This window comes from Anser brachyrhynchus, assembly GCF_964034855.1.
Source record: "Anser brachyrhynchus genome assembly, chromosome: 10".
In the NCBI taxonomy this organism is placed as follows: Eukaryota; Metazoa; Chordata; class Aves; order Anseriformes; family Anatidae; genus Anser; species Anser brachyrhynchus.
This window is the reverse complement of record NC_137705.1, coordinates 147257-167701: the sequence shown is the minus strand read 5'-3', so window position 1 is coordinate 167701 and position 20445 is coordinate 147257. Positions and strand designations below refer to the sequence as shown.

The window sequence follows — 20445 nt, the reverse complement described above, 5'->3', positions numbered from 1 at the left end:
GAATGTTTTGCACAGTAATTTGAAAATAAACCAAATAAAATCACCTAGTGCCATCTTACAAAAATGTTCCAAGGTATAAATTGATAATTGTGTGGTTTCTGAGGTAAAAAAAAAAAAATGTTATCAGAAGTTAAAACTATATGCTTTTACGAGGGATTGTATTGTGATTTTATGCAAATAAATATACTGGTATCTCTTAACTTGTGTATTTGATGTAGTTTGTTTCCCATGTTTGAAAATAGTGAACAGATTCTGAGTTCTATGTTACGTAGTGTTGTACTAATCTCTGTAACTACGTGAAATTTTGGAAATGGTAAATTCTCAGCTCACAAGCAATTGATTGTGGTAGTGATAGGCTGGTATTTTTATTACTGTTATTTTTGGGATGCCTCTAGACATAGCCAATGCAAACATACTGCCTGTGCTCTAGTGAGATGTCTTGCCTTATTTAAAGTTAGAAACAGCTGAAAAACATTGTGACTCCAACATTTTGTGATAGCAAATTAAGGATAACAAATGGTTATGTATTCCTTGGCATTTCTTCAGTTGCTGTCCATTTTCTTTCATTCCCGTTTCTCAAATTTCTCATCCACCCTTATCAACAAGTATCCCACTGAACGGAAGTGTAAACTTGCCAAAGCCAGAGGAGAACTGGTGCTCTGCCCTTCTCTGGTGCCTTCTCGGCAGGTTGAGGAAAGGTGTAGAGAACAGGAGGAGTTCTCTCCTTGTTCTTGTTTCTGTTACTAAGAGGAGAACACCCTTCGAGCAGTTTTACTCTAAACTCTAGTGTGGAGTGCAGTCTTACTGTGCATCTGCGCCGTGCTCACTGGGGTTGGCAACAAACAGTGTAATAAAGCTGCATCAAGAGTGTGACGAGTTTTGCTGCAGGTTATTGCAAGAACTTAAGTGATCTTAAGTGAATTATCCTGTATGCCCTTGTTTAATAAACAATATTGTTAGATAATGCTGACACTTGATAAATTTATATACGCTCTTCTGAAGGGGCATTAGTAGAAGGTGTTTGTATAGGCCCATTTTGGCTTTAGTTATGACTGGAAAGAGAAAACAAATACAAGATGCTGGGGCTGAAAAAGATCAGAGAACTGAGATCCTCTACAAGTAAAAGTTAATGTCTGTACTGAGAGCAAAGGAGAGAGACCTGTCTGCCACGCTGTGGAGGGCTGACCTTGAACTGCAGCCAGATACTGACCCTGCTGCTCACTTCCCACTCCTCACGAGGACAGGGGGAGGAAATAGGATGAAAAAGCTCATAGGCTGGGAAGAAGAGAGAGAACACGTAACTGTTACGGGCAAAACAGACTCGACGTGGGAAAAATTAATTGAGCTAACTGCTAGTTAAAGTAGATTTGGATAGTGAGACACGAAGACAAAAATTAAAGCATCATCTACCCCTGCTCCCCTTTTCCCAGGCTCAACTTCATTCCTTCACCACCGATGCCTCTCTACTTTTCACTGCCAACCTTCCAGCCCCAGAGTGGTGTGTGGTGGGCTTACGGATGGTACATAACAGTTCCTCTCTACCTCCTCCTCCTCCTCATGCTTTCTCCCTTCTCCAGCCTGGGCTGCTCTCCACAGCTGCTGCTGCTGTCAGGAAGACCTGCTCCAGGGTGGGCTGCTCTGCGTGGCGGCCGTTTCTTCAGGAAGCATTCAGCCACTCCCAGCCATAGGGATCTTAGTGGTGGCCTCTTTCAAACTCTCCTGATAATACCAGAGACCTTTTTGGTTGTTCTTTCTGTGGGATATCTGACTGAGAAGAAAAAACACTCTGCAAAGCTGCCATAGAAGTGGAGACCCCATGGAAGCTGCTTCTCAGCCAGGAGGACAGATCGACTTCCCTGCAGACCAGAAGCGAGGTGGGAGGTGTGCACGCTCACAGGGAGGGGAGGATTGGTTTAGATGTGTAGGACAGGACCACTGAACTGTGATCATGGGCTGCAGGGGTACTTATGACACAGGCCACAAACACGCGCTCTGATAGTCGTGGTGGCATTGGCAGTAAAAATAAGTCCCAGGACAAGAACTACAAAATGAAAGCAGAATTTAAGGCTATGTTTTTTTTGTTTTTTTTTTTTTTTAATGCTTGGGACTGACAGTACAGAGCTCTGTTGAACTTTTTCAAGTTGTCATGTGCTTAAAACTTTGATACGGTTTTCTTGAAATTTCTATTAAAATGTTATGAGCAAAGCAGATATCTAGCATGGAAGAGCTCATCCTGAATGTGAATTTAACAGAGTTGTAAGTGACTGAGGTTTTAGCAACATAAACTGGTCTTGTTAATGCCACATTTGATTTACATCTCTCTTTTAAGTGCTTAGTAGATGATGTTTGAAAGGAGTTCTTGTGCCTTATGTTCAAGTTTGTACATGGCTGGGCAGCACTAAGGGATGCTTGTGATCTTCATCCTGTTTTTTTGCCCTCATTTGTCCTTAGTTGTCTCTTAGAAAATGTGAGCTTGCTTTCTGCTGTAGGCATTGTGGACTGCAGAAGAATCTTACTTCAACCTAAGTTCTGAATAGTCTTAGCGGTGTGTTTGTTTGCTTGTTTGTTTTTGTTTATTTGGAAATGTGATTATTCAGCTTTTGACGTGCTGTTTTATTCTGGAAAGGAGGTGTAATTCCTTGGACTTGCAATGCTTGTGTACTGGACAGAATTGATATATTGCTTGTGCAGTGGGAACTGTTCCAGTGAATAATAAAAAAGTGTCTGCATCTTATTTGTTATATGCTTTATGTTGAAGAAGAAATACCTAAACTTGGAAAATCTGTTAAATACTGAGAAAAACACTGTGAAGTATAATATATATATATATATTTTTTTAAAGTAAACTTCAAGGCTTATGTACAGAGCGATGCTGGGACTAGCAAAAAAAACGCTAGTCCTAGATTACGTATTGATTTAAAATTAAACAAAAAAAATTTACGTAAAAAATGCTAGTCCTAGATTACGTATTGATTTAAAATTAAACAAAAAAAAAGTTTTATAAACCTGAGGGAAAACAATTTTCAGCACAGTACAAAAATTCAAAGCATTCCTTTCTTTGAATGAGCATGGACAAAGATGCAATGCTGTCCAAGTATTCTTACAGTCTGTGGCGTTTGCCTTTGAACTTCTCTGTAGTGATCCTGTGAGTGTAAGCGCAGTCAAATTTAGTAGAAAGTGGTAGAGGACAAACTGTCCACTGAGAGAGTACTCTACAAGGATATTGAGAAAGCAGGAGAACACAATGACTTCCCTCCATGCTGAAATGCCATGTTTATATTGCCATCAGATTTGCATATTTTTCAGGAATTTGAGTAGTTTCTGCTGTTTTCCTTTATGTAATTGACTATATCAGAGCTCACCTGATCCCTTTGTCTTGTGCTCCAACCTGTTTGGTGGCCCTCTTTATGGTACTGAGGTCATTGCTTAGCTCTTCCTGGGTGCACATTCCAACACGTACATAGTCTTTTTTTTTTTTTTTAACTTGTTACTGCACTACAGCTTTCTGAAAATACAAGTGGACTGACCCATTTTTTAAATCGTGTTTGTCATCTAAAAATATTTGAGACAAGGGAAGACAATTATATGGTACAACAAAGATTTATTTCATAGTAAGGAAGGTGCACAGCAGCTTCAAGATTTCTAAGGCAAAACACAAATTCATGACAATCCAAAGATTAAGGTTTCTTTTAACATGGTTAAGTGCTTTCAGAATTACTTTGGATTGCCCTGTGGTGAAACAGATATAATTGGACACAGAAATGGTATATTAGGAATCTGAACCAAGTGTTGTGAAAGCTGATGGACTTAGCAGACATTTTTTGAAGGCTATGCATTTTTTTTTCCTGGTTTACATCTTTTATTAATGGCCTCATGATTTTTTATTTTTTTTTTTTAAAGATCTTGCTTAGCAACGAAGTCCCACACTGACTGCAGCTGTTAGGCTTGCCAGCATGCTGCATCTGGGTTTGGAGAGATCAGAAGAAAGGCAAAAATATTCTAGATGGCATGCAGAAATATGGAAAGTATCATGTACCTGATACCACAGTGTAGTCTGGGAAACCAGATGGTTGAGACCCAAGTGAATTCTTGTGGTTGTGTACTCTTTTCTACTTTGTGCTTGCTTTATTTACTGCTCATGAAAATTGAATTCCTGTTTATAGGAAATTAATTTTTTTTGTTCTCAGAAATCATTGGTGTTTATCATATAGTGACTGTAATTTAAAATGAAATTTTGAAGAGAATAATCTAGAAAGTTTTTCATTTTGTTATTTAATTTCATATATTAAATTTTATTTTCATTTGTGAATATTAGTATTTGTAAAAAGTAGCTTTAAGAAAAATATGCAACTGCTGTATATTGAGGTTTGTGAAAGGCAAGAGCCGTGCAAAATCCTAACCCTGCCCCAAAATTCACCTAAAGTGAGCTTTCAGTATGAAATATTTATATCTGTTTAGTAAGGGCTGTCATTATTGATATAAAGTAATTCCACTTCCTCTGGTGCTTTCTTTAAGATCAAATTTGTCTGCTGGCAAGTACTACAGTTAATAATGTGGCATATAGTATATGAAATGAAAACACAGACAAATATTAAACTGTCCTTCTAGTTTCTTTTAACTGAAAGAGGAGTGAGGAAAAGGACACGAGAATGTGTTATTACAAGTAAAAAGATGAAAAAAATCTGAACATGTTTATTTAAACTGTTCCATGCCTTTCCAAAGCACACAGATTAGAAACAAGCTGCAACACTTCTCTGGAAAAAAAAAAATCAACAACTATTAAAATAATCAAAAGAATGTAAGATCCTTGTCAATTAGTAAAAATAATAAAAAGAAAGCATGGTGAAGAATGACAATGTTGTTGTTGTTTCATGGTAACTTTATAGGTTTCCTGGTGTTTGTTTTATTCAATGGAAAAGGAAGACTTTCAGAATATTTGTGAAACAGCAGTTTTAGGAAAAATCTATTTATTTTAATCTATTTTTTATTTTACTGGGTCTCTCTGAAAGAGACTAATCCTGCCCTGGAGTCTAGTGATTTTCTTGTTAAAACTTGGTCAAAATTGATGTTTTAATAAGATCCTTCAATCCGGATGACGCTGTTTTTAATACACTGAGGTTTATTTGATATGTTCCCAAATAATGTGTGAAGTCAGTTTTAAGTCTTGCACGTAGGAGGTTCGCACAGTAGCAAGGAAATACCTTTTCCCCTGGATGAATATTGGCACTGCTTTTACTTTCATGTTACTGAAAGTGGTTACAGCCAGAGGTCTTTGTTGCTTTTGTATCAAAGCAGCACGCAAACAAGAAAAGCCTGGTTGGTATTCATAGCTGCGTGTTGTTCTTCCACCCTAAATGTAATTCAGAATGATCTCAGGAAGGGTAGTAGCCCCAGGGCTCTCCAGACCTAGCAGAGCTTGGTTACAATGGCAGGGGATCTTGTCATGTTGGAACGCTTCAACTCTGCTGCATGATTTACACTTTGATTTGGGAAAATGATTATAATAACTGTTTAAAAAAAAGATTTTGAAACAGGAATGTACTGTAAGATAGATCTAAATATTAGTTGCAGATAACTGCTAATCATTTTAATGCTTTTCAACAGGTGGCAAAATAAAAAACACTGAAACAACAAATAAGGTCAGTTTGCATCTGAATTATCAAATGATTAGCTAGTACATTGTGCCTTATTACTGATTTTTTTTTAATCATTTATGAAGCTGTGGAACAAAATATTTTTTTTTGAGAGAGAACAATAACAGCTAAGAGTTAGGAAGAAAATTTACTGAGCTGCTTATAAGTGAACAGCATACAGTAAACCATCTAGATATCTACATTTAACATGTTAATCCAGTAATCACTTTTTAGGAAGTTTTATCTCTGAAATTAAGATAATTCCTGTCTTTTGTGCCTAGCTTTGCTCAAATTAGATCAAGTAGGTCTGAAATTATGAGGGCGTTTTATTTTTTTTTCTTCCTCTGCTGAGACCATTTATATCTGTGACTGAAGCAGTGTTGACAGGTGGGGTGGCTCTGTAGTGGTTACATGTACTGTTGACCGAAACACCTGAGCATAGCAATTAGGTCTAAATCCTGTTTCCACCAGAAGGCCTCAACCGCTGTCTCCTGACTTGATATTCTTCCTCAGTTTGTGAGAGAATCAGTTAATTCGTGTGTGCTAACAATAACTGGAAATGCAAAGATGGAATTAAAGAAGTGAAAATAATGTAAAGGAAAAGCCTGTAGAACTGCAGTTATATTTTGACCTTTTATTTTTCCACATTACTTAAAACATGTTTAATAGCACTGTATGTTACTTTTTACAACAAAATACTTTCATGTATTCATTTCCTGCTTATCACTGAAAACTTCATACAGTTAGAAGATGTCAGCACCTAGATCTTCATAATACTGTTCTGTAGTGCATTTTTGTTTTGTCTGAGAAAAGAAATTTTTGTTAGAAATCTTTCTCTGTATTCAACATTCTCTTATTTTTCTCTCAGTGCAAAAAGATTATAAGGGGGAAAAAAACAGTCTATTGGTAGCAAGGCCATAGTTTTAACATGAAACAAAGAGTTAACATTGGTGTTCATCAATTAATGAAAGAATACAAAAGTTTTACTTTTCTTATACTTGTTTTCTGTTTGCATATGATAATCTGTGCTTTATGAAACTATCAGACTCAGATGTATTAAAAAAAATAAAAACAATACAGCTATATTTTTATTTAGTGGTAGACTTGTATTTGTTTTTTTAAGCTTGTTTTTCCAGGTGATAAATTGAACTATCTTTATCATTTGGATACATATTATAGCCCTTTAAAAATATGGAAATATCAAAAATTCAGGTATCCATGAAACTTATTGAAGAAAGGCAAAAATGGAAGTAGTAAAGTCTCCCCTTCCCACAATGTATTGTAATGTAAGTAAATTCTTGAGCATGGTATTTTTATACAAAGATATATTTTAATCATAAATGCCATTCTATTCCTCAGTCAAGTATTATGACAAATATAGGACACAAAACCATTTTATTGCAATGATTATAACATCACTTCTCAACCTTATTTAAAAAAACAAAACAACAAAAAAAACCAACAACAAAAAAACTCCAGAGTTCTACATCTTCATCTGGTATAAAGCAGCACATCTCTGAAGTCATACTGACACTTGGCTGCTGAGAATCCAGCCCTGGAGGTGGAGTAAGATACATTTAGCTACAGGAGTTTCAAAGCACTCTTAACAGAGCAGATACAGACAAGTGCATTTCACCCCACCAGCATGTTTCAAATGGTGCGCTGGTTATATGGATTAAACTTTTAATGACATTTTTCATGAGAACAGCAGAAACATCAGGAGGATTGAAAAAAAAGCTAGACTATTTAAATAGATGATAAAAATCTTAACACTACTAGGTAGGCTAGTGTTAAATAAAAACAGTCTGTAGGTTTGTAATAAATTAAACATATCCTTTGGGTTTGAGTCTGATGCAATATTTAGGGAGACTTTATACTATTCAGTGTCTAGATTTGTAGAGCTACTATAGTGCATTTCAAAGTACTATAGTGGTATGAAATTAGCCCCTTTGAAATAAATTATACAGTGGTTTGTGTATAATTATAAAGGGATAGTAAGTAATTATCCTGGATCATATCTAGTGCAGCATTGGTAGACCAGGTGAATGTTTTTGTTTATTCATTTTCTGTGGAAACAATTTAGCATATGCAGGGCATGATTTCATGCTGGTACTTGTTAATGGATGAGTAATGAACTGGTCCACCAAACTCCTTGGAAACATGAAAGAATGAAGCTGTAGTGAATAAAAATAATAAAGTGCTTTAAATGAGCATTTGTCATTTACTACATTGGTTCTCATTTCATGGTAGACACCAAAACCAACCGAATGAAATATGTTAGTGCTCTACAGTAAGTAAAATTGACCCTGTTGCTTACTGTAGTCAGTATTTCCATATTTTTTTTTGTCTTGATGTTAAACTTAGCTTACCATGAGATCATAGAAGAAGCTTATAACACAGGTTGAACTTGCACAGACATAAAGATCACCATAAATATTCCCTATTTTAAAGTTTCCTTTTGGAAAAAAAAAAAAAAAAAGTGGAGGTAAGAGGAAGGAAGTAAAGAGAGCAATCTGGAAACAGTTCATATCTCCAGTGTATGTAACCAGTTTGCCTGAAATACACTGTTCAGTTTTGTGAGACGTATAAAAGGTTGTTGGGAATGTATAGAAATCTGAGAATTTATTCCAAGTCCATTGGGTGATTGCTGCTATAAAATGGATGCTTCTTCCATGGCTTCAATCCACCTAAAAAGGGCAGGAAGGAAAGAGTGCTACATATAAAATCAGGTTTCTTTTGGAAATAGAAGAACATAAAGCCTGAAGAGGACTGTGTTTCTCATCCTAGCTCTAGCGAGGAACTATGGTTTTGTGATTAGAACAGGAAATATGAGACCACTAAAGTATGTTTAAAAGCAACAAAACCTCCCATAAACATCAATTTCCTTCCCTGTGTGTCCTGAGGTGCTGGCATTTTTACTTTGAATGTCATGATTATTTTACTAGGTGGAAGCAGTAGCAATAAATTGTGAAATCTGAACAATTATTTGTTGATGAGCAAACTAAGAGATGGATAAATAGAACACACAAATCAGGGAAGCTCCCGTACAAAAATCACATTTGACAGACTTCTAGGTATGATTCTTGAGACTCAGCCTCCTTTCCAACTATTCAAGGGAGCAAAAACACAACAAATTTGTAATCACCCACATCGCTCGCATGCAATTGGGCTTAGTCAACACTGAAAGCCATTTGTTTACTTCATTATGGTAGGAGTTCTGAAGTGAAGGAGAGGAAAACCCTACTGAAGCTTTTACACCTGCACACTTCCAAGTGTGGAAGTCTATCCCCATACCTCTGTGCTGAATTGTTATCCTCTGCTCGGAAGCTATAAAACAGAGTCTGCTTGTGGTAGAGATGGAAAACTGTATCCATACTTCCTTCCTCCTTTTCTGGGGCAACAGTAAAACCCAACAAAGGCAAACTTTCTGTGGCAACTTTGTCCTGAAAACAAACAAGAAGTGAACCAAAAATTAGAAGGCTTGTAACAGCTTGTGGGCTTTTTTCTGAAGACCAGTCATGATACAACCCCTCTCTGGGCTGCAAAAGCAGTAGTATCAGTCTTATGCTGGACTGGTGGCTCTTAAACAGGAACAGTGCCGGTGCATACTTGCACATGTTCACCTAGTCTTAGTCCTGAATTCCAACAACACCTCTAAAAGTCCAGTTATTCATGGTCATCCACAAGGTCAAATTGCCTGTAACTTTCATGGCTACCTTCGACATAATGGTCCACAAGGTAAACTGCAAGGTTGCTGACAGTATGGGACGTGCAGCAACACTTCTGAAAGTTTGAGAGACAGCTCAGTCTCAGTTGTGTTACTCTGAACCACTTTTGTTTGCTGAATGCAAACAGTAGTCTGATTGGTACCTTGTCATTTCCTTTCATAGCAACTTTCATAGCAACTAGCAACTTTTTTTAGAAACATGCACTATGTCAAATAGCATGCTCACACTCAACAACGAGGCTTCAAAACTTCTGACTTGGTAATGCAGTTCAGTGTTAATTTACCCCCAAGAAACAGCCATGAATTTTGCTTGCCAAACACGGCTTTTTATAAGTTAAAGAAACAATAAGCATTATTCATACTGTCGTTTACCTGTCACTGAAAGCTGCAGTTTTGGCCACTATATCTGGGTAATGTTTTCTCTAAGTGTATAACATTTTCAGTGTGTGTATGTTGCCTTTGCTTCTGCTCTTAGAAACTGAATTGCAAACTGGGAACATAAAGTTTAGTTAGTCATCCACTGCTCTTTCCCTATCACTGAACCAGATCATTTCAAAAGTCAAAGATGTAAGTAGTGTCTTGGATACAGAATTTGATGGTAATAGTCTGAAATGCTGAGTTCAGCAAAAGTCATAAGAGGCTGCAGGGCCTTGGAAAAAAGTCTACTTCAAAGTTACATGGTCTAAATGTAAAGGAAGCAGGCAGAAAAAATAAGAGGTTACTAACTATACAGCAGCACTGCTGAAGCAATCGATAAGTTAGTTTCTGATGATGGCCAAATGAACTCTTTTGTGCCTCAATCTCATCTGTTTAAAGGGCATTATGATGCTTCATGCCTCACACTGGTGAAGAAAATTTAAATAACTGACGTTTGCAAAGTGTTCTGAGGGCTTAAAATATCAAATATTGCTGTTACTACAATTCTTGTATTGTGTCCTTTGTCTAGCAAAATTAATTTTTATGCTTTTACTTATGAAATCTGTCAGTCATAACCGCCCGTTGTATTGCAATTACTTCAAGTTTACTGGACTGCAGCTATTCACAAAGGAGAAGAAATTAAAATATGAAAAGGGACTAGGAAGAGAAAAAGTACATAAAAATGCTTTAGTTGATACCCAATCTCCTTGGCTACAAGGAGGAGCTTACAGGCCAATACAGAAAGCAGTATTCTCGCCTCTCCAGATTGTCTCCTGTCTTTCCCTGTTGATACTAGTAGGATATATATATATACGTCGTATTTATACTTGCAAAAGTACAAGATTCTCCTCACCACCAGAAATGGATTACAGTGCCATCTATAAAAAATCTGGCAGTTACCTTGAAGTATTTGTATGTAAATACCTAGACTAAGGTTGACAGTATATAGCAACACCAGCAAAAAGTCAAATAATGAAGGGCAATTTGTTAAGAGGGTTACTGAGGTCCACCCAGGTTTGTGGCTGAGTCCCCCTGATAAGGACAGCTGCCCAGGAACTCAGTCTGTTAGAACCAGCTCTCAGAGGTTCTGCGGAGAGGTGACTGCAGAGAGCAAAAGAGGAAAGTCAGTTAAGAAACTATTTAAAGTCAGATTGCACAGTACCTCATTTGCTGTGTAAGTATAGAGGACTTTGCCTTTGATAACAAACCAGCGTTTCTTCCAGTGTCTTTTGCCTCTCTTACATCTACTGAGGTAACCACTGATGGTAGCTCCCTCTCCCGAGGCTGCCACCTGGAGGAGAGTAGGAGAAAGCAGGATTTGTGACAGCAGAGGCTTTTCCCCTCCTGATTACGCATGTTCATCTCATATTAGGCAACTAGGGCTATGTCCATGAAACCATAAGTAGACCACTAAAAATATGGAGAAATCAAAAGCATAAGTGTGATTTTACTGTTCTTTTTTTACTGTTAGAAGATGTTTGGTTGAATTTAGTTTAGAAAATATGCACCCAAATTGTTACGAAGGTCAGCAAGTTTACGGTTGTGTTCTGAGAAGGTGTACTTGTCCTTTTTCCCAGCTTATTTTCTGGGGGGGGGAGGAGGAGAGGAGGCAGCTGAGGGGGGTGAGGTGGTAAACTGAAAGTACATGCTTCCAATATGGAAAGACAGTCCTTTGGCTGAACACTTCTAAGATGTGGGTACATTTAGGACTTTGCAATAGTTTTATATTCATTTATGTTAATAAATTGATAGTGACAATTTCATTTGTGATGTAATATTTCTGAGGAAAGTTACACAGAAGTATTTTGAGATCTAAGCCATTAACGATCTTAAGGATCCACATTTTGAGTGAATGGAACTATGCACACGCACACCTGCACATAATGCAGTATGCATCATCAATTGCAGTAGTTAACTGCAATTATACCAAATTACAAACAAAGGCCAGAGGTTCAAAACCAGCCTTTCTAACACTGCCAGAATAGAAGACTGAGCAGTATCACAACAGTGTATTGTAGCAGAATAAAAATATTCCAAGACCTGGGTAAAACAAATTAGAAAAAAGTTACGCATCAATGCTACCATGAGACAGTTCACGTTAATAAACATGTGCTGCCACCTTGTGGATAGAAAGACAATACTATTGTCATAACAGCTGGATTTTGGCCTTTCTCAGTTCTTTGCAGTATCCAGTTTTTGTGTTTGTGTTACATGCTTGTATTTTTGGCTTAGTTTCACCTCAGTACAAATAAACCTCAAGAATTTCCCATGTCTTGACATAACAATGAGTTCAGCAAGATGTTTTCACCTTATTTTCTTTAATATAATCTCAACAGAGTGTCTGGGGAAGTGCAGATATAGGGCAGGACTTACTGGATGCTTTAGTCATGACCTGGGAACCTGAGTGCAGCCCTGTGCCATGCGTGATTCTGTTGTGCTGAGGTGGCATTTGCAGCATAACACACTTTTTTCGCCTGTGCCACAGTGGTTTTAGGACTTTGTAACTTTGTTCTGGAGAGCAGCTCAGGACATTTCCATCTGTCTCTCTTTTGCCTCAGGGAACAGTCAGCATGCTGCTGGAGTAGGGATATGACCTCTTTAGGGCACATGTCATTTTAGATCCCAGCTGGAAACACCACCTCTGTGTTAAGTCTCTATACATAAATCATAAAGCATTGATTTTATTTTATTATTTTAAAGCCTTTCTGCCATTTGTAACAGTCCCATGTTGGACACAAACCAATATGCAGTTCCCTGTAGCCTTCTCTTTCCTTGTTGTGTGCTACAACTTGAAATTTCAGGGCTGACAAGGAGACCTGTGCCCTGCATTTAAGATCGTTACTAAAATCTTCTCATCAAAGTGGCTTGTTGAGCACTTCCACCCTCTCCTTCAGTACCCTTGTATGAATCCCTTCCAGCCCCATAGACTTATGAACATTCAAAGGATGTAATAGGTCACTTACAGTTTCCCATTTAATTACAGGGGCTTCATCTCACACCCTGTCACCATCTTCCAACTCAGAGGGGCTGGGTACCCTGAGAACAAATAGCCTTACTAATAAAGACTGAGGCAAAAAAGGCATTAAATACCTCAGCCTTACTTCATCTTTTGTCACAGTGTTTTCCATCACATCCAATAAAGGATGGAGATTCTTTTAAAAAAAGTCTATTTTGTCTTCTTCTGCACTAGCCAAATTGAGTTCCAGTTGGGCTTTGGCCCTTCTAATTTTCTCCCTGTGCAACTTGACACCTCTGTAATCCTCCTGAGTTCTCTTTGCTTTCTTCCAGAGTTCATGAACTCTCTTTTTCTTCCTGAGTTTCTGAAGAAGCTATGATTAATACTTGCTGATTTCAGTGAAATGCGAGTACTTTACTGTGTTCAGGTTCAACAGGCAACTTTGCTACCTAGACTGCATCAACATGATTGACACCTTGTTCCTTGAAAGAAAATTAATATAGCTGGAGAAACTGTGGTCCCTTTGAAACAGGTGGGGATTTTGCTTGTTTACATTGGTGGAATCAAGGTTTTATCAGTTTTATTTGAAATACTTTGGTTTGAGCTGGGGGGAAAATGACTGATTAAATGTGCACTCCTGAATTACTTGCCAAAGAGTAGAGTCGATTCCCTAAGTCGTATTTTATTTTTTGAAATCGAAGTAAAATTTCAGAAGAAAGTATCTTGTCATAAAAAGTAACTGACTGACAGCAAATCATGCTCTGTTGATACTTGTGAAGGTCTACGGCCTGCCTTCTTTTATTAGCTACTACCGTGAGGTGGTCTTAGTTTTTTCTGAAGACATTACAGGTTGATGAAGTAATTAAAGTAAGCTGCTCTAATTCGGGTTTCTTAGTGGGCTGAAGAAGCTTCTGTGGTATCTTCAGAGCTCAGAGTACTTTGTGTTTGAAATACTAGTGTGAAAAATAGAAAAGATAATTGCATGATGCAAGTAGACCAGGGCATGGGCTGAGCCCACTGCACACCGAATAAATTATAAACATAGCTGCTGAAATAGCACACAGTTCTGTGCAGTTCCTTGCCTTTCTCAGGCAGCTTGGTCCTACCTCCATAAGAGCTGAAGGAATCTTCTTCTGTTTCTTAAAAGATGAGTAATGGATATTGTGGAAGACAGAGAAGGCACTGCTTGAACACCTGGATGAAGTTGGAGGGAAGCTCACACTTAGTGGCCGCTCTGCAAGATTAGGAAAATTCAGAAGGGAAGGGGGAAATAGGTGAATCGGTACATATCATAGTAGGCGTAAGAGACACGTGATACACTAATGCAAACCAGCTATGGAAAATGCAATGCCTCCTCCATAGCTGTTTTTTATTTCAGCTTTTCTTTTGAATTACCCCTTTAAGTCTGGCTAGCTTGCTGGATTTCATAGCACCCTAGGGTAATGGTAATAACCTACAGCTTCTTGAAAGCAGCCTGCAAGAAAGTTGACAAGGCACTAAACACAGCGTGTTTTCTTCAAAGTTAAAATCAAAATTAACCAAATGGCTTTTCCATCTCACTCTCTGTTCTGTAACATCTCTGCAGGATGGATTCACCAATGGGACATTCTTTCTGTATAAAACTCTTTGAGAACTCTGTATTAAGAACGCTTTGAGTTCTGCAAGGGAGACAGTTTTTCTGTCTGCTTGTCAGTCTTCATTACCCCTTGTTGTCTGAGTTCACATCTTCATGATCCTCTCCTCTGGCAACACACATTATCAGGAAGTTTTGGTAAAGCTCAGCATTGTTTTAGCACAAATCTGAGTTATCAATTCTTGGGCACACAAATGGCTTGGGAATGCTTTGGCTGTTGTGACAGCATCAGTTCATGTGTTTGCTTGGCTAGTGTTAATTTCTTTAATCAGAATGGAAAACTAAATTCACCTGTCCCTGTTATTTTAGCTGTGACACTGGAACGTGCCTACTTTTAGGGATTGTCTACATGAATAATTGTGGGAGAACATTATTTCATGTTCATTCTCTGTTCATATACACATTTTTTTAATATTGGTATTATATATATATATATATATATAACCCCCCCACCCCAATTTATTTTTGATTTGGATGTGTATTTAAAATGGAACACGGACTCACAGTGGGACAAAAACATACAGAGTTCTAGTTAAGCCATAGCTCTTCTGCTTTGAATTTGTGCTTTCATCTATTCCAAGATTAACTTCCCATGTAGAAAAGCTCTTAGAGGCTCTGCACTTTGCTTAGGCATTTCTTGTTGTAAAAGCTACAAGGGTGAGGACAGAATGAGGAATAGTAAAGCCACTGTTTTCCTATAATGTGTAATTCAGTAGAAATGACAAGGAATAGCTATCAGCTATATAATGTTTGCATCTCACACTTCTTGCCGCAATTCTGGCTTATCAAAAGGCCAGAGAAACCCTCGAGGACAGTCTGGCTTTCTAATAAAGTTTTAGCTGCCATACAGCCTGCCACTCTTGGGACGTCAATACACATGCCTCATGCTTGAAATGAGAAATCCTGTCACAAAACTTAACATAGTAGGCAGGTCCTAAAACCCTCCCTGTTATATAAACAGGCACCAGATTTGTCAGTTTTGCCAAGAATGAAGGAATCTTACCTCTTTTCTTCAGTTCCATATAGCAGCTGTCACAGACTTTGGCTGCTTGATCTTTGAGGTACTTCAGAGGGTACTTGTTTCTTGAACAATTCCGACATACAATCTGTTCCAGAAAGGAGAGATACATGTAAATATAATTTTAATTGGTACATATGCATATACAGAAGAAATCCTTTGAGTTGTTTTGGAGAGGAAGATGAATAGTGGAGCAGATATGACTCTGCTACATCAGTGTCAATCCGGGTAAGTCTACTGATTGAACTGTGATTGCTGTAGATTTACACTGTTGTAAGCCAAGCAGAACTGATCACAGAATTTAGCTGCACACCATTTCTATGCTTATCTCTACAGGAACTTACACCTTTCCCCCTATTAAAGCACAGAAAAGCCACTTTAATATTACTCCTGTTTTCATAGTTTTGCTAGTAACATTATTTTCTGAAGCAAGCTTGCATGTTCCCACTATCCCTGTCTACGTACTGACTGATTTTTCTCTGTGAATTTGGGAAAAAAATGTTTTTTCACACTAGCAGAAATTAAAAATTAAAAGTAATAACTAAAAATAAAACACAAAACAAAATAAAAAAACACTGAGACTAAAAGAGAACCTTGGTTCAAAACAGGACTGTAAATTTGTATGTATAAACAAATCTCTGGAGTCAGAGAAAGGAGCGATAAAGGAACAAGAACACTGGGAAGCCTATAGATCCTCGTGGCTTTAGGGCAAACAGCAGCAGCTCATCAGTGGTGCTTGGAGAAAGCTTTCCCTTTGGTTACTGACCAAACCATTCCCTGTCACTGAATTTCATCCCTTTTTTGGGAAGATAATTTTAGTAGCTGTTATTAGGGACAGGACATGGATTTTGGACTGCTCTGGTCCATATCTTTAACCTGTATTTTTAGTGTATTGCTTCATTGTCTCCAGTTCTAGCTGCAGATCAGATATGACAGCTGGACTCAGCAACAATTACCATGTAAGCCTTCAACTACCAGCCTTTGGGAATTAATTTGCCTCTCAAGGGAAGGTTGCTGTTGTTCCTACTAGTCATTAGAAACCTAATCACCTAATCTAACAGAGCACTAACAGTTTGGGAAGCCAAATTCTGGTCTTAATGTTGCTACAAGTTTGTACAAATTACACCAGTGGCAGCCAGTGTCTTAGAAGTGTGAATACAGCCCCCCTGAGGAGCTGTACATCTCTTACCTTCCCACAGGCATGGCAATGATGTCGCCTCAAAGTGAGCGTAAAGTCACAGCCACAGTTCATGCACATCATGACATGGGACACAGGTACCAAAGTAGGAGGCCTCTCACCCAAGGTTATTCCAAGCTTCTCCCTTAGCTTAAAATCCAACAAGAATGAATTAAGAAGCATCCACACTTCCAAAGTACAAAGTGACTTCCCTCATACAGTTTTTTCATTGCAGTCCACCTGCTACAATCCCCATTTTTTCTAATTCTCAATGCACATTGAGATGGAGGTGCTTCAGCACTGGAAGTCTATGGCCAATCAGTACATGGTGCTGTGAAAGCCAGAGTCACAACAGGTAAGAATCAATGCAGACCTGTTGTTACTGGTCAGGCACTGACAATTTTCCACATCAGACAAAGATTTTATTCATTGTGTATGTAAATTGTGGGTAAGAACATGAGTTAAAGCCATCTTTTTATTAGCAGTTTTTGAAATAGCATCCCTAAAAAGCTCCATAGTTTTCAGCTGAAAAGGGGCTGAGCTCATTATTTCATTATACCTTGGAGCAGTTGGAGCAGTTTTATCACTGGGGAAGAGAAAGGACAGAAGACAGTAAAAACTTGTTTCTTTTCCAAAGCAAACTGTGATGTGCACAAAGAGGAATTTATCCCCACACAATCCAAATATATGTAAGCAGCTTTAGGAAATGTATTCACTATTCATATTACATTGGAATGCACCAGGCTGCAGTTATGCAAGTGCCTATGCCTGTTCTCCATGCCCATGGAGCCACGGTCGATGTGAAACTGAACCTAATTTAATAAGCCACTGCTGAGATGCGGGCGTTACTTCTGGTTCAGCACAGAAATATCTGGGGTACCACACTTTCAGTTCACAACAGTGTAGTGTTTGGCACAGGTAGTGCACACTCTTGTGCCCTTGAAGGACTGCTTGCTAGGAAGGTTTGCTATGAGGAAAATAGACTCCTGCAAGTAAATAGGATGTAATCCCTCCAAATTTCTTCTTGTGCACATTAAGATTTACATCAGAAGTAGAGCTGCAAAAGAAACTATTTTTTCATGTGTTGAAAAAGGCTTTTATTTAAGTTGCTATGCAATAGAATTTCTAATTTTTATTGTTAAAAATTTGAAAGCAGATTAACTTCAGGGCAGCAAGAAAATTCTGGTTTGTTTTTGGATTTTTTCTTCTGGAAATCTTCAAAAACTAAGTGCCCCTCTTTTTTTTTTTTTAGTTTTCTTTATTTAGTAAAATCATAAGGTTCTGCTTAATCTAAAATAGCACTTTTACTTTTGTCAAGCACATTCTTTGCCTTCATAACCGAGAGCAGTACAATTGAAATCAATGAGAAAGCAACAATATGCATCAATTGTGCAGGTTCAATTAGAATATTGCTGGTGAGGTTTGCATTGGCAGTGGCTTTATTGTTTGTATGATATAACTAATGGGTAGTTTTGTTTTCTTACATCTACAGAGTTCGTACCTATTTTTTGATCATCCAGGATAGTTACTGTTTAGGACCAAATTTTGCTAGTCTTCCTCCATGAGAACTCATATTTAAGCACAGACCACAGAATACAGAGTGTGATTAACATTTCAGGTGGCCTCTCAAACCATGAACTGTGGTATGAGGTTTGTTATTTAGGCTTGACATACCGATTTAAATGAAAACAGTAAGAATGTCCTGCCCCAGAAACTCTGCATTTTATAACCCTCCTCCCTTTCCTCCTTCCCACCCCCTCTCCCTCTGTGTGTGTCCCCACTGCCCTCCCACTTCCCCTTCAAGCACTGAAAGATTTGGCTTCCTCTTACCTCCACGTTGCTGTGGAAGGTGGAAGTATTGTGAGCTTTGTAGTCATCAGGGATGTGCCTGCTGATGCAGCTGTACCAGTCATCCCTTTCCAAGCAAGAGCTGTGGAATGAAATACAGCAAAGCAGTCAATGCCATGCACATCAGGAACCAAAACAAACGGGTCTGGATCTGAGGAGAAAATCTTCACTTTATGAATGTTTGATTTTACCCACTCACGCATTGAACCAGTTGTTTTCAACCAGGAACAAAACTGACTGTTGTATTTATTCAGCTGGGTGATTAGTGTAGATCAATGGTTATGACTGTGACCAAGCAGGAAATAAGTGGTCAGAAATGTTTTTCAAAGTAGTTTCTGACTTTTCTATAAGCTGCTCAATCCTACATCACATTAGACTATGAAATGTTTCTTCTGCCATGTCCGCCCTAGCTATTAGGCACTCTAAGGCATGTAGTGTTGGCATGGGTTGCTCAGAATAAGCGTGTTTGTGCTCATCTCTACAGCATTTCCTCTAGTTGCAGTTATGCGTGGAGGCTAGTAGTTCTCTGAAATGGCCCCTAGATGCCCCCTTTGCACTAGACAAAACACGGAGCACTTCGTGCTTCCTTGTCAGTCCAGCCGCCCCAGAAAAGCAACAGGGCTCTTAATGCCTGTTACTTCCCAGATGCATTTTTTCTTGTAGGACCAGTAGCTGGTCCTGCATATGTTAGCTGGCTTTCATGTTGTGACTTCAAACTGTGTGCATAATGTCCGTCTGAAATTGTTGTGACTTCAAACTGTGTGCATAATGTCCGTCTGAAATTGTGAACAGCTCTAGCTGTTTTCAGCATCAGTCAAAGGAGAGGATGCAGCTCAATGTGTTGTTCCCCCCTCCCTGAGTCATACTAGCTACTCACATTAAAGCTATCCACTACAGTTCCTTTTAAAACTAAGCACTGGCGTCATTGCCAGCTGCTGTTCATCTGTGATTTCCATACACTATGCTCAGGAAGGCCACCAAACAAGACATCTAAGGACAATTTGTCCAATTTGTCTTTTGTGGTCTTAAAAAAAAAAAAGGGGGGGGGGGGGCAGAAGAGACGAAGTACTAGAGTTAATCAATGATCCCTGACTTGGCATTCCTCTGCACCCTGAACATAAGCTCTCATCTGTCAAGAACACCAGCAGTCATTCTGTTTACTCATAAGAGAAACTGAATGGGATGGGATTTTGTCACAGTGCTACCCACTGTTGCTCTGAATTAGTCTCACAGGGTGATACACTGACTGCGTTCTCCCAGTGCTCTGTTGTTCTATAAGGGCACCAGATGGTTACCCCTGTGTCCAAAAGGAATATTTTTGACATGTAAATAAAGGTGTAACAGCAGTATCAGCCTTCTCTATAAAAGCTCTGTGCCCAGATCTATCACCAGCTCACTGCAAGCCCAGAACATGGCTTTTTGGGCGAGCCAGCCATTTTTAGTGCAAGATGTGAAGACTTTACAGCACCACCTTCTCATATAGGCACGCCAACTTTTTTGCCTTTAGCTCCTGGCAATGCTGCATTTCCTCAATGCACATTCACCTTGTCTCATGCAAATTTAAAAGCACTGAGGTTTTTTGATAATCAACAACTGGCCTCCAGTGCAGGCCTGCAACACCTCAGTTTGAACAATAAAAGACAGTTTTTAAGGATGCTTGAGGCCTTCTGGTATTTGTTTTGACTAAACACAGACTTCATATATATGAACGCAAAAGGCAAAGGACCACATAAGCAGAGCATCCCATGCTGCTTCCTGGGGATGCCAGCTTCAGTTGGTCTGGATAAAAGGGGCATACAGTAGTTACTTCCCCTCTGCAACAGAGAAGCACCATACACTTGCTTTTTTAACTGTCAGCAGGTGATTCAGAAGTACCGTGTGTATATTTTGAAGGTTGTGATGAGTGTGCAGATCTAAGAAAACCTCAGATATTTTCTCATGTGCCGGTTGTAAAAGGAAACAGACAAAGACTTTGACAAATATCTAAGCACTGTCCACAGATGGCAGATCTTCCTGGAAATATAAAAGTTCCAAAT

The 20445-nt window shown here is 38.5% G+C and overlaps 1 protein-coding gene across 6 annotated transcripts in view; it reads right to left on the bottom strand.

Moving 5' to 3' along the window:
- Positions 1 to 6257: 6257 nt before the first annotated feature.
- The window catches only part of FGD5 (FYVE, RhoGEF and PH domain containing 5), a 102181-nt gene continuing 87993 nt past the window's right edge, over positions 6258 to 20445 (bottom strand). For all 6 annotated transcript variants that reach the window (XM_080605487.1, XM_080605488.1, XM_080605492.1 and 3 more), the window contains 7 exons: positions 18392 to 18491; positions 16574 to 16711; positions 15370 to 15472; positions 13840 to 13967; positions 10940 to 11068; positions 8928 to 9076; positions 6258 to 8320 (listed from right to left, as the gene is read on the bottom strand). In XM_080605487.1, the coding sequence (XP_080461613.1) occupies positions 8284 to 8320; positions 8928 to 9076; positions 10940 to 11068; positions 13840 to 13967; positions 15370 to 15472; positions 16574 to 16711; positions 18392 to 18491 (784 nt within the window). In that variant the 3' untranslated portion in view covers positions 6258 to 8283. The remainder of the gene's footprint in view (positions 8321 to 8927; positions 9077 to 10939; positions 11069 to 13839; positions 13968 to 15369; positions 15473 to 16573; positions 16712 to 18391; positions 18492 to 20445) is intronic.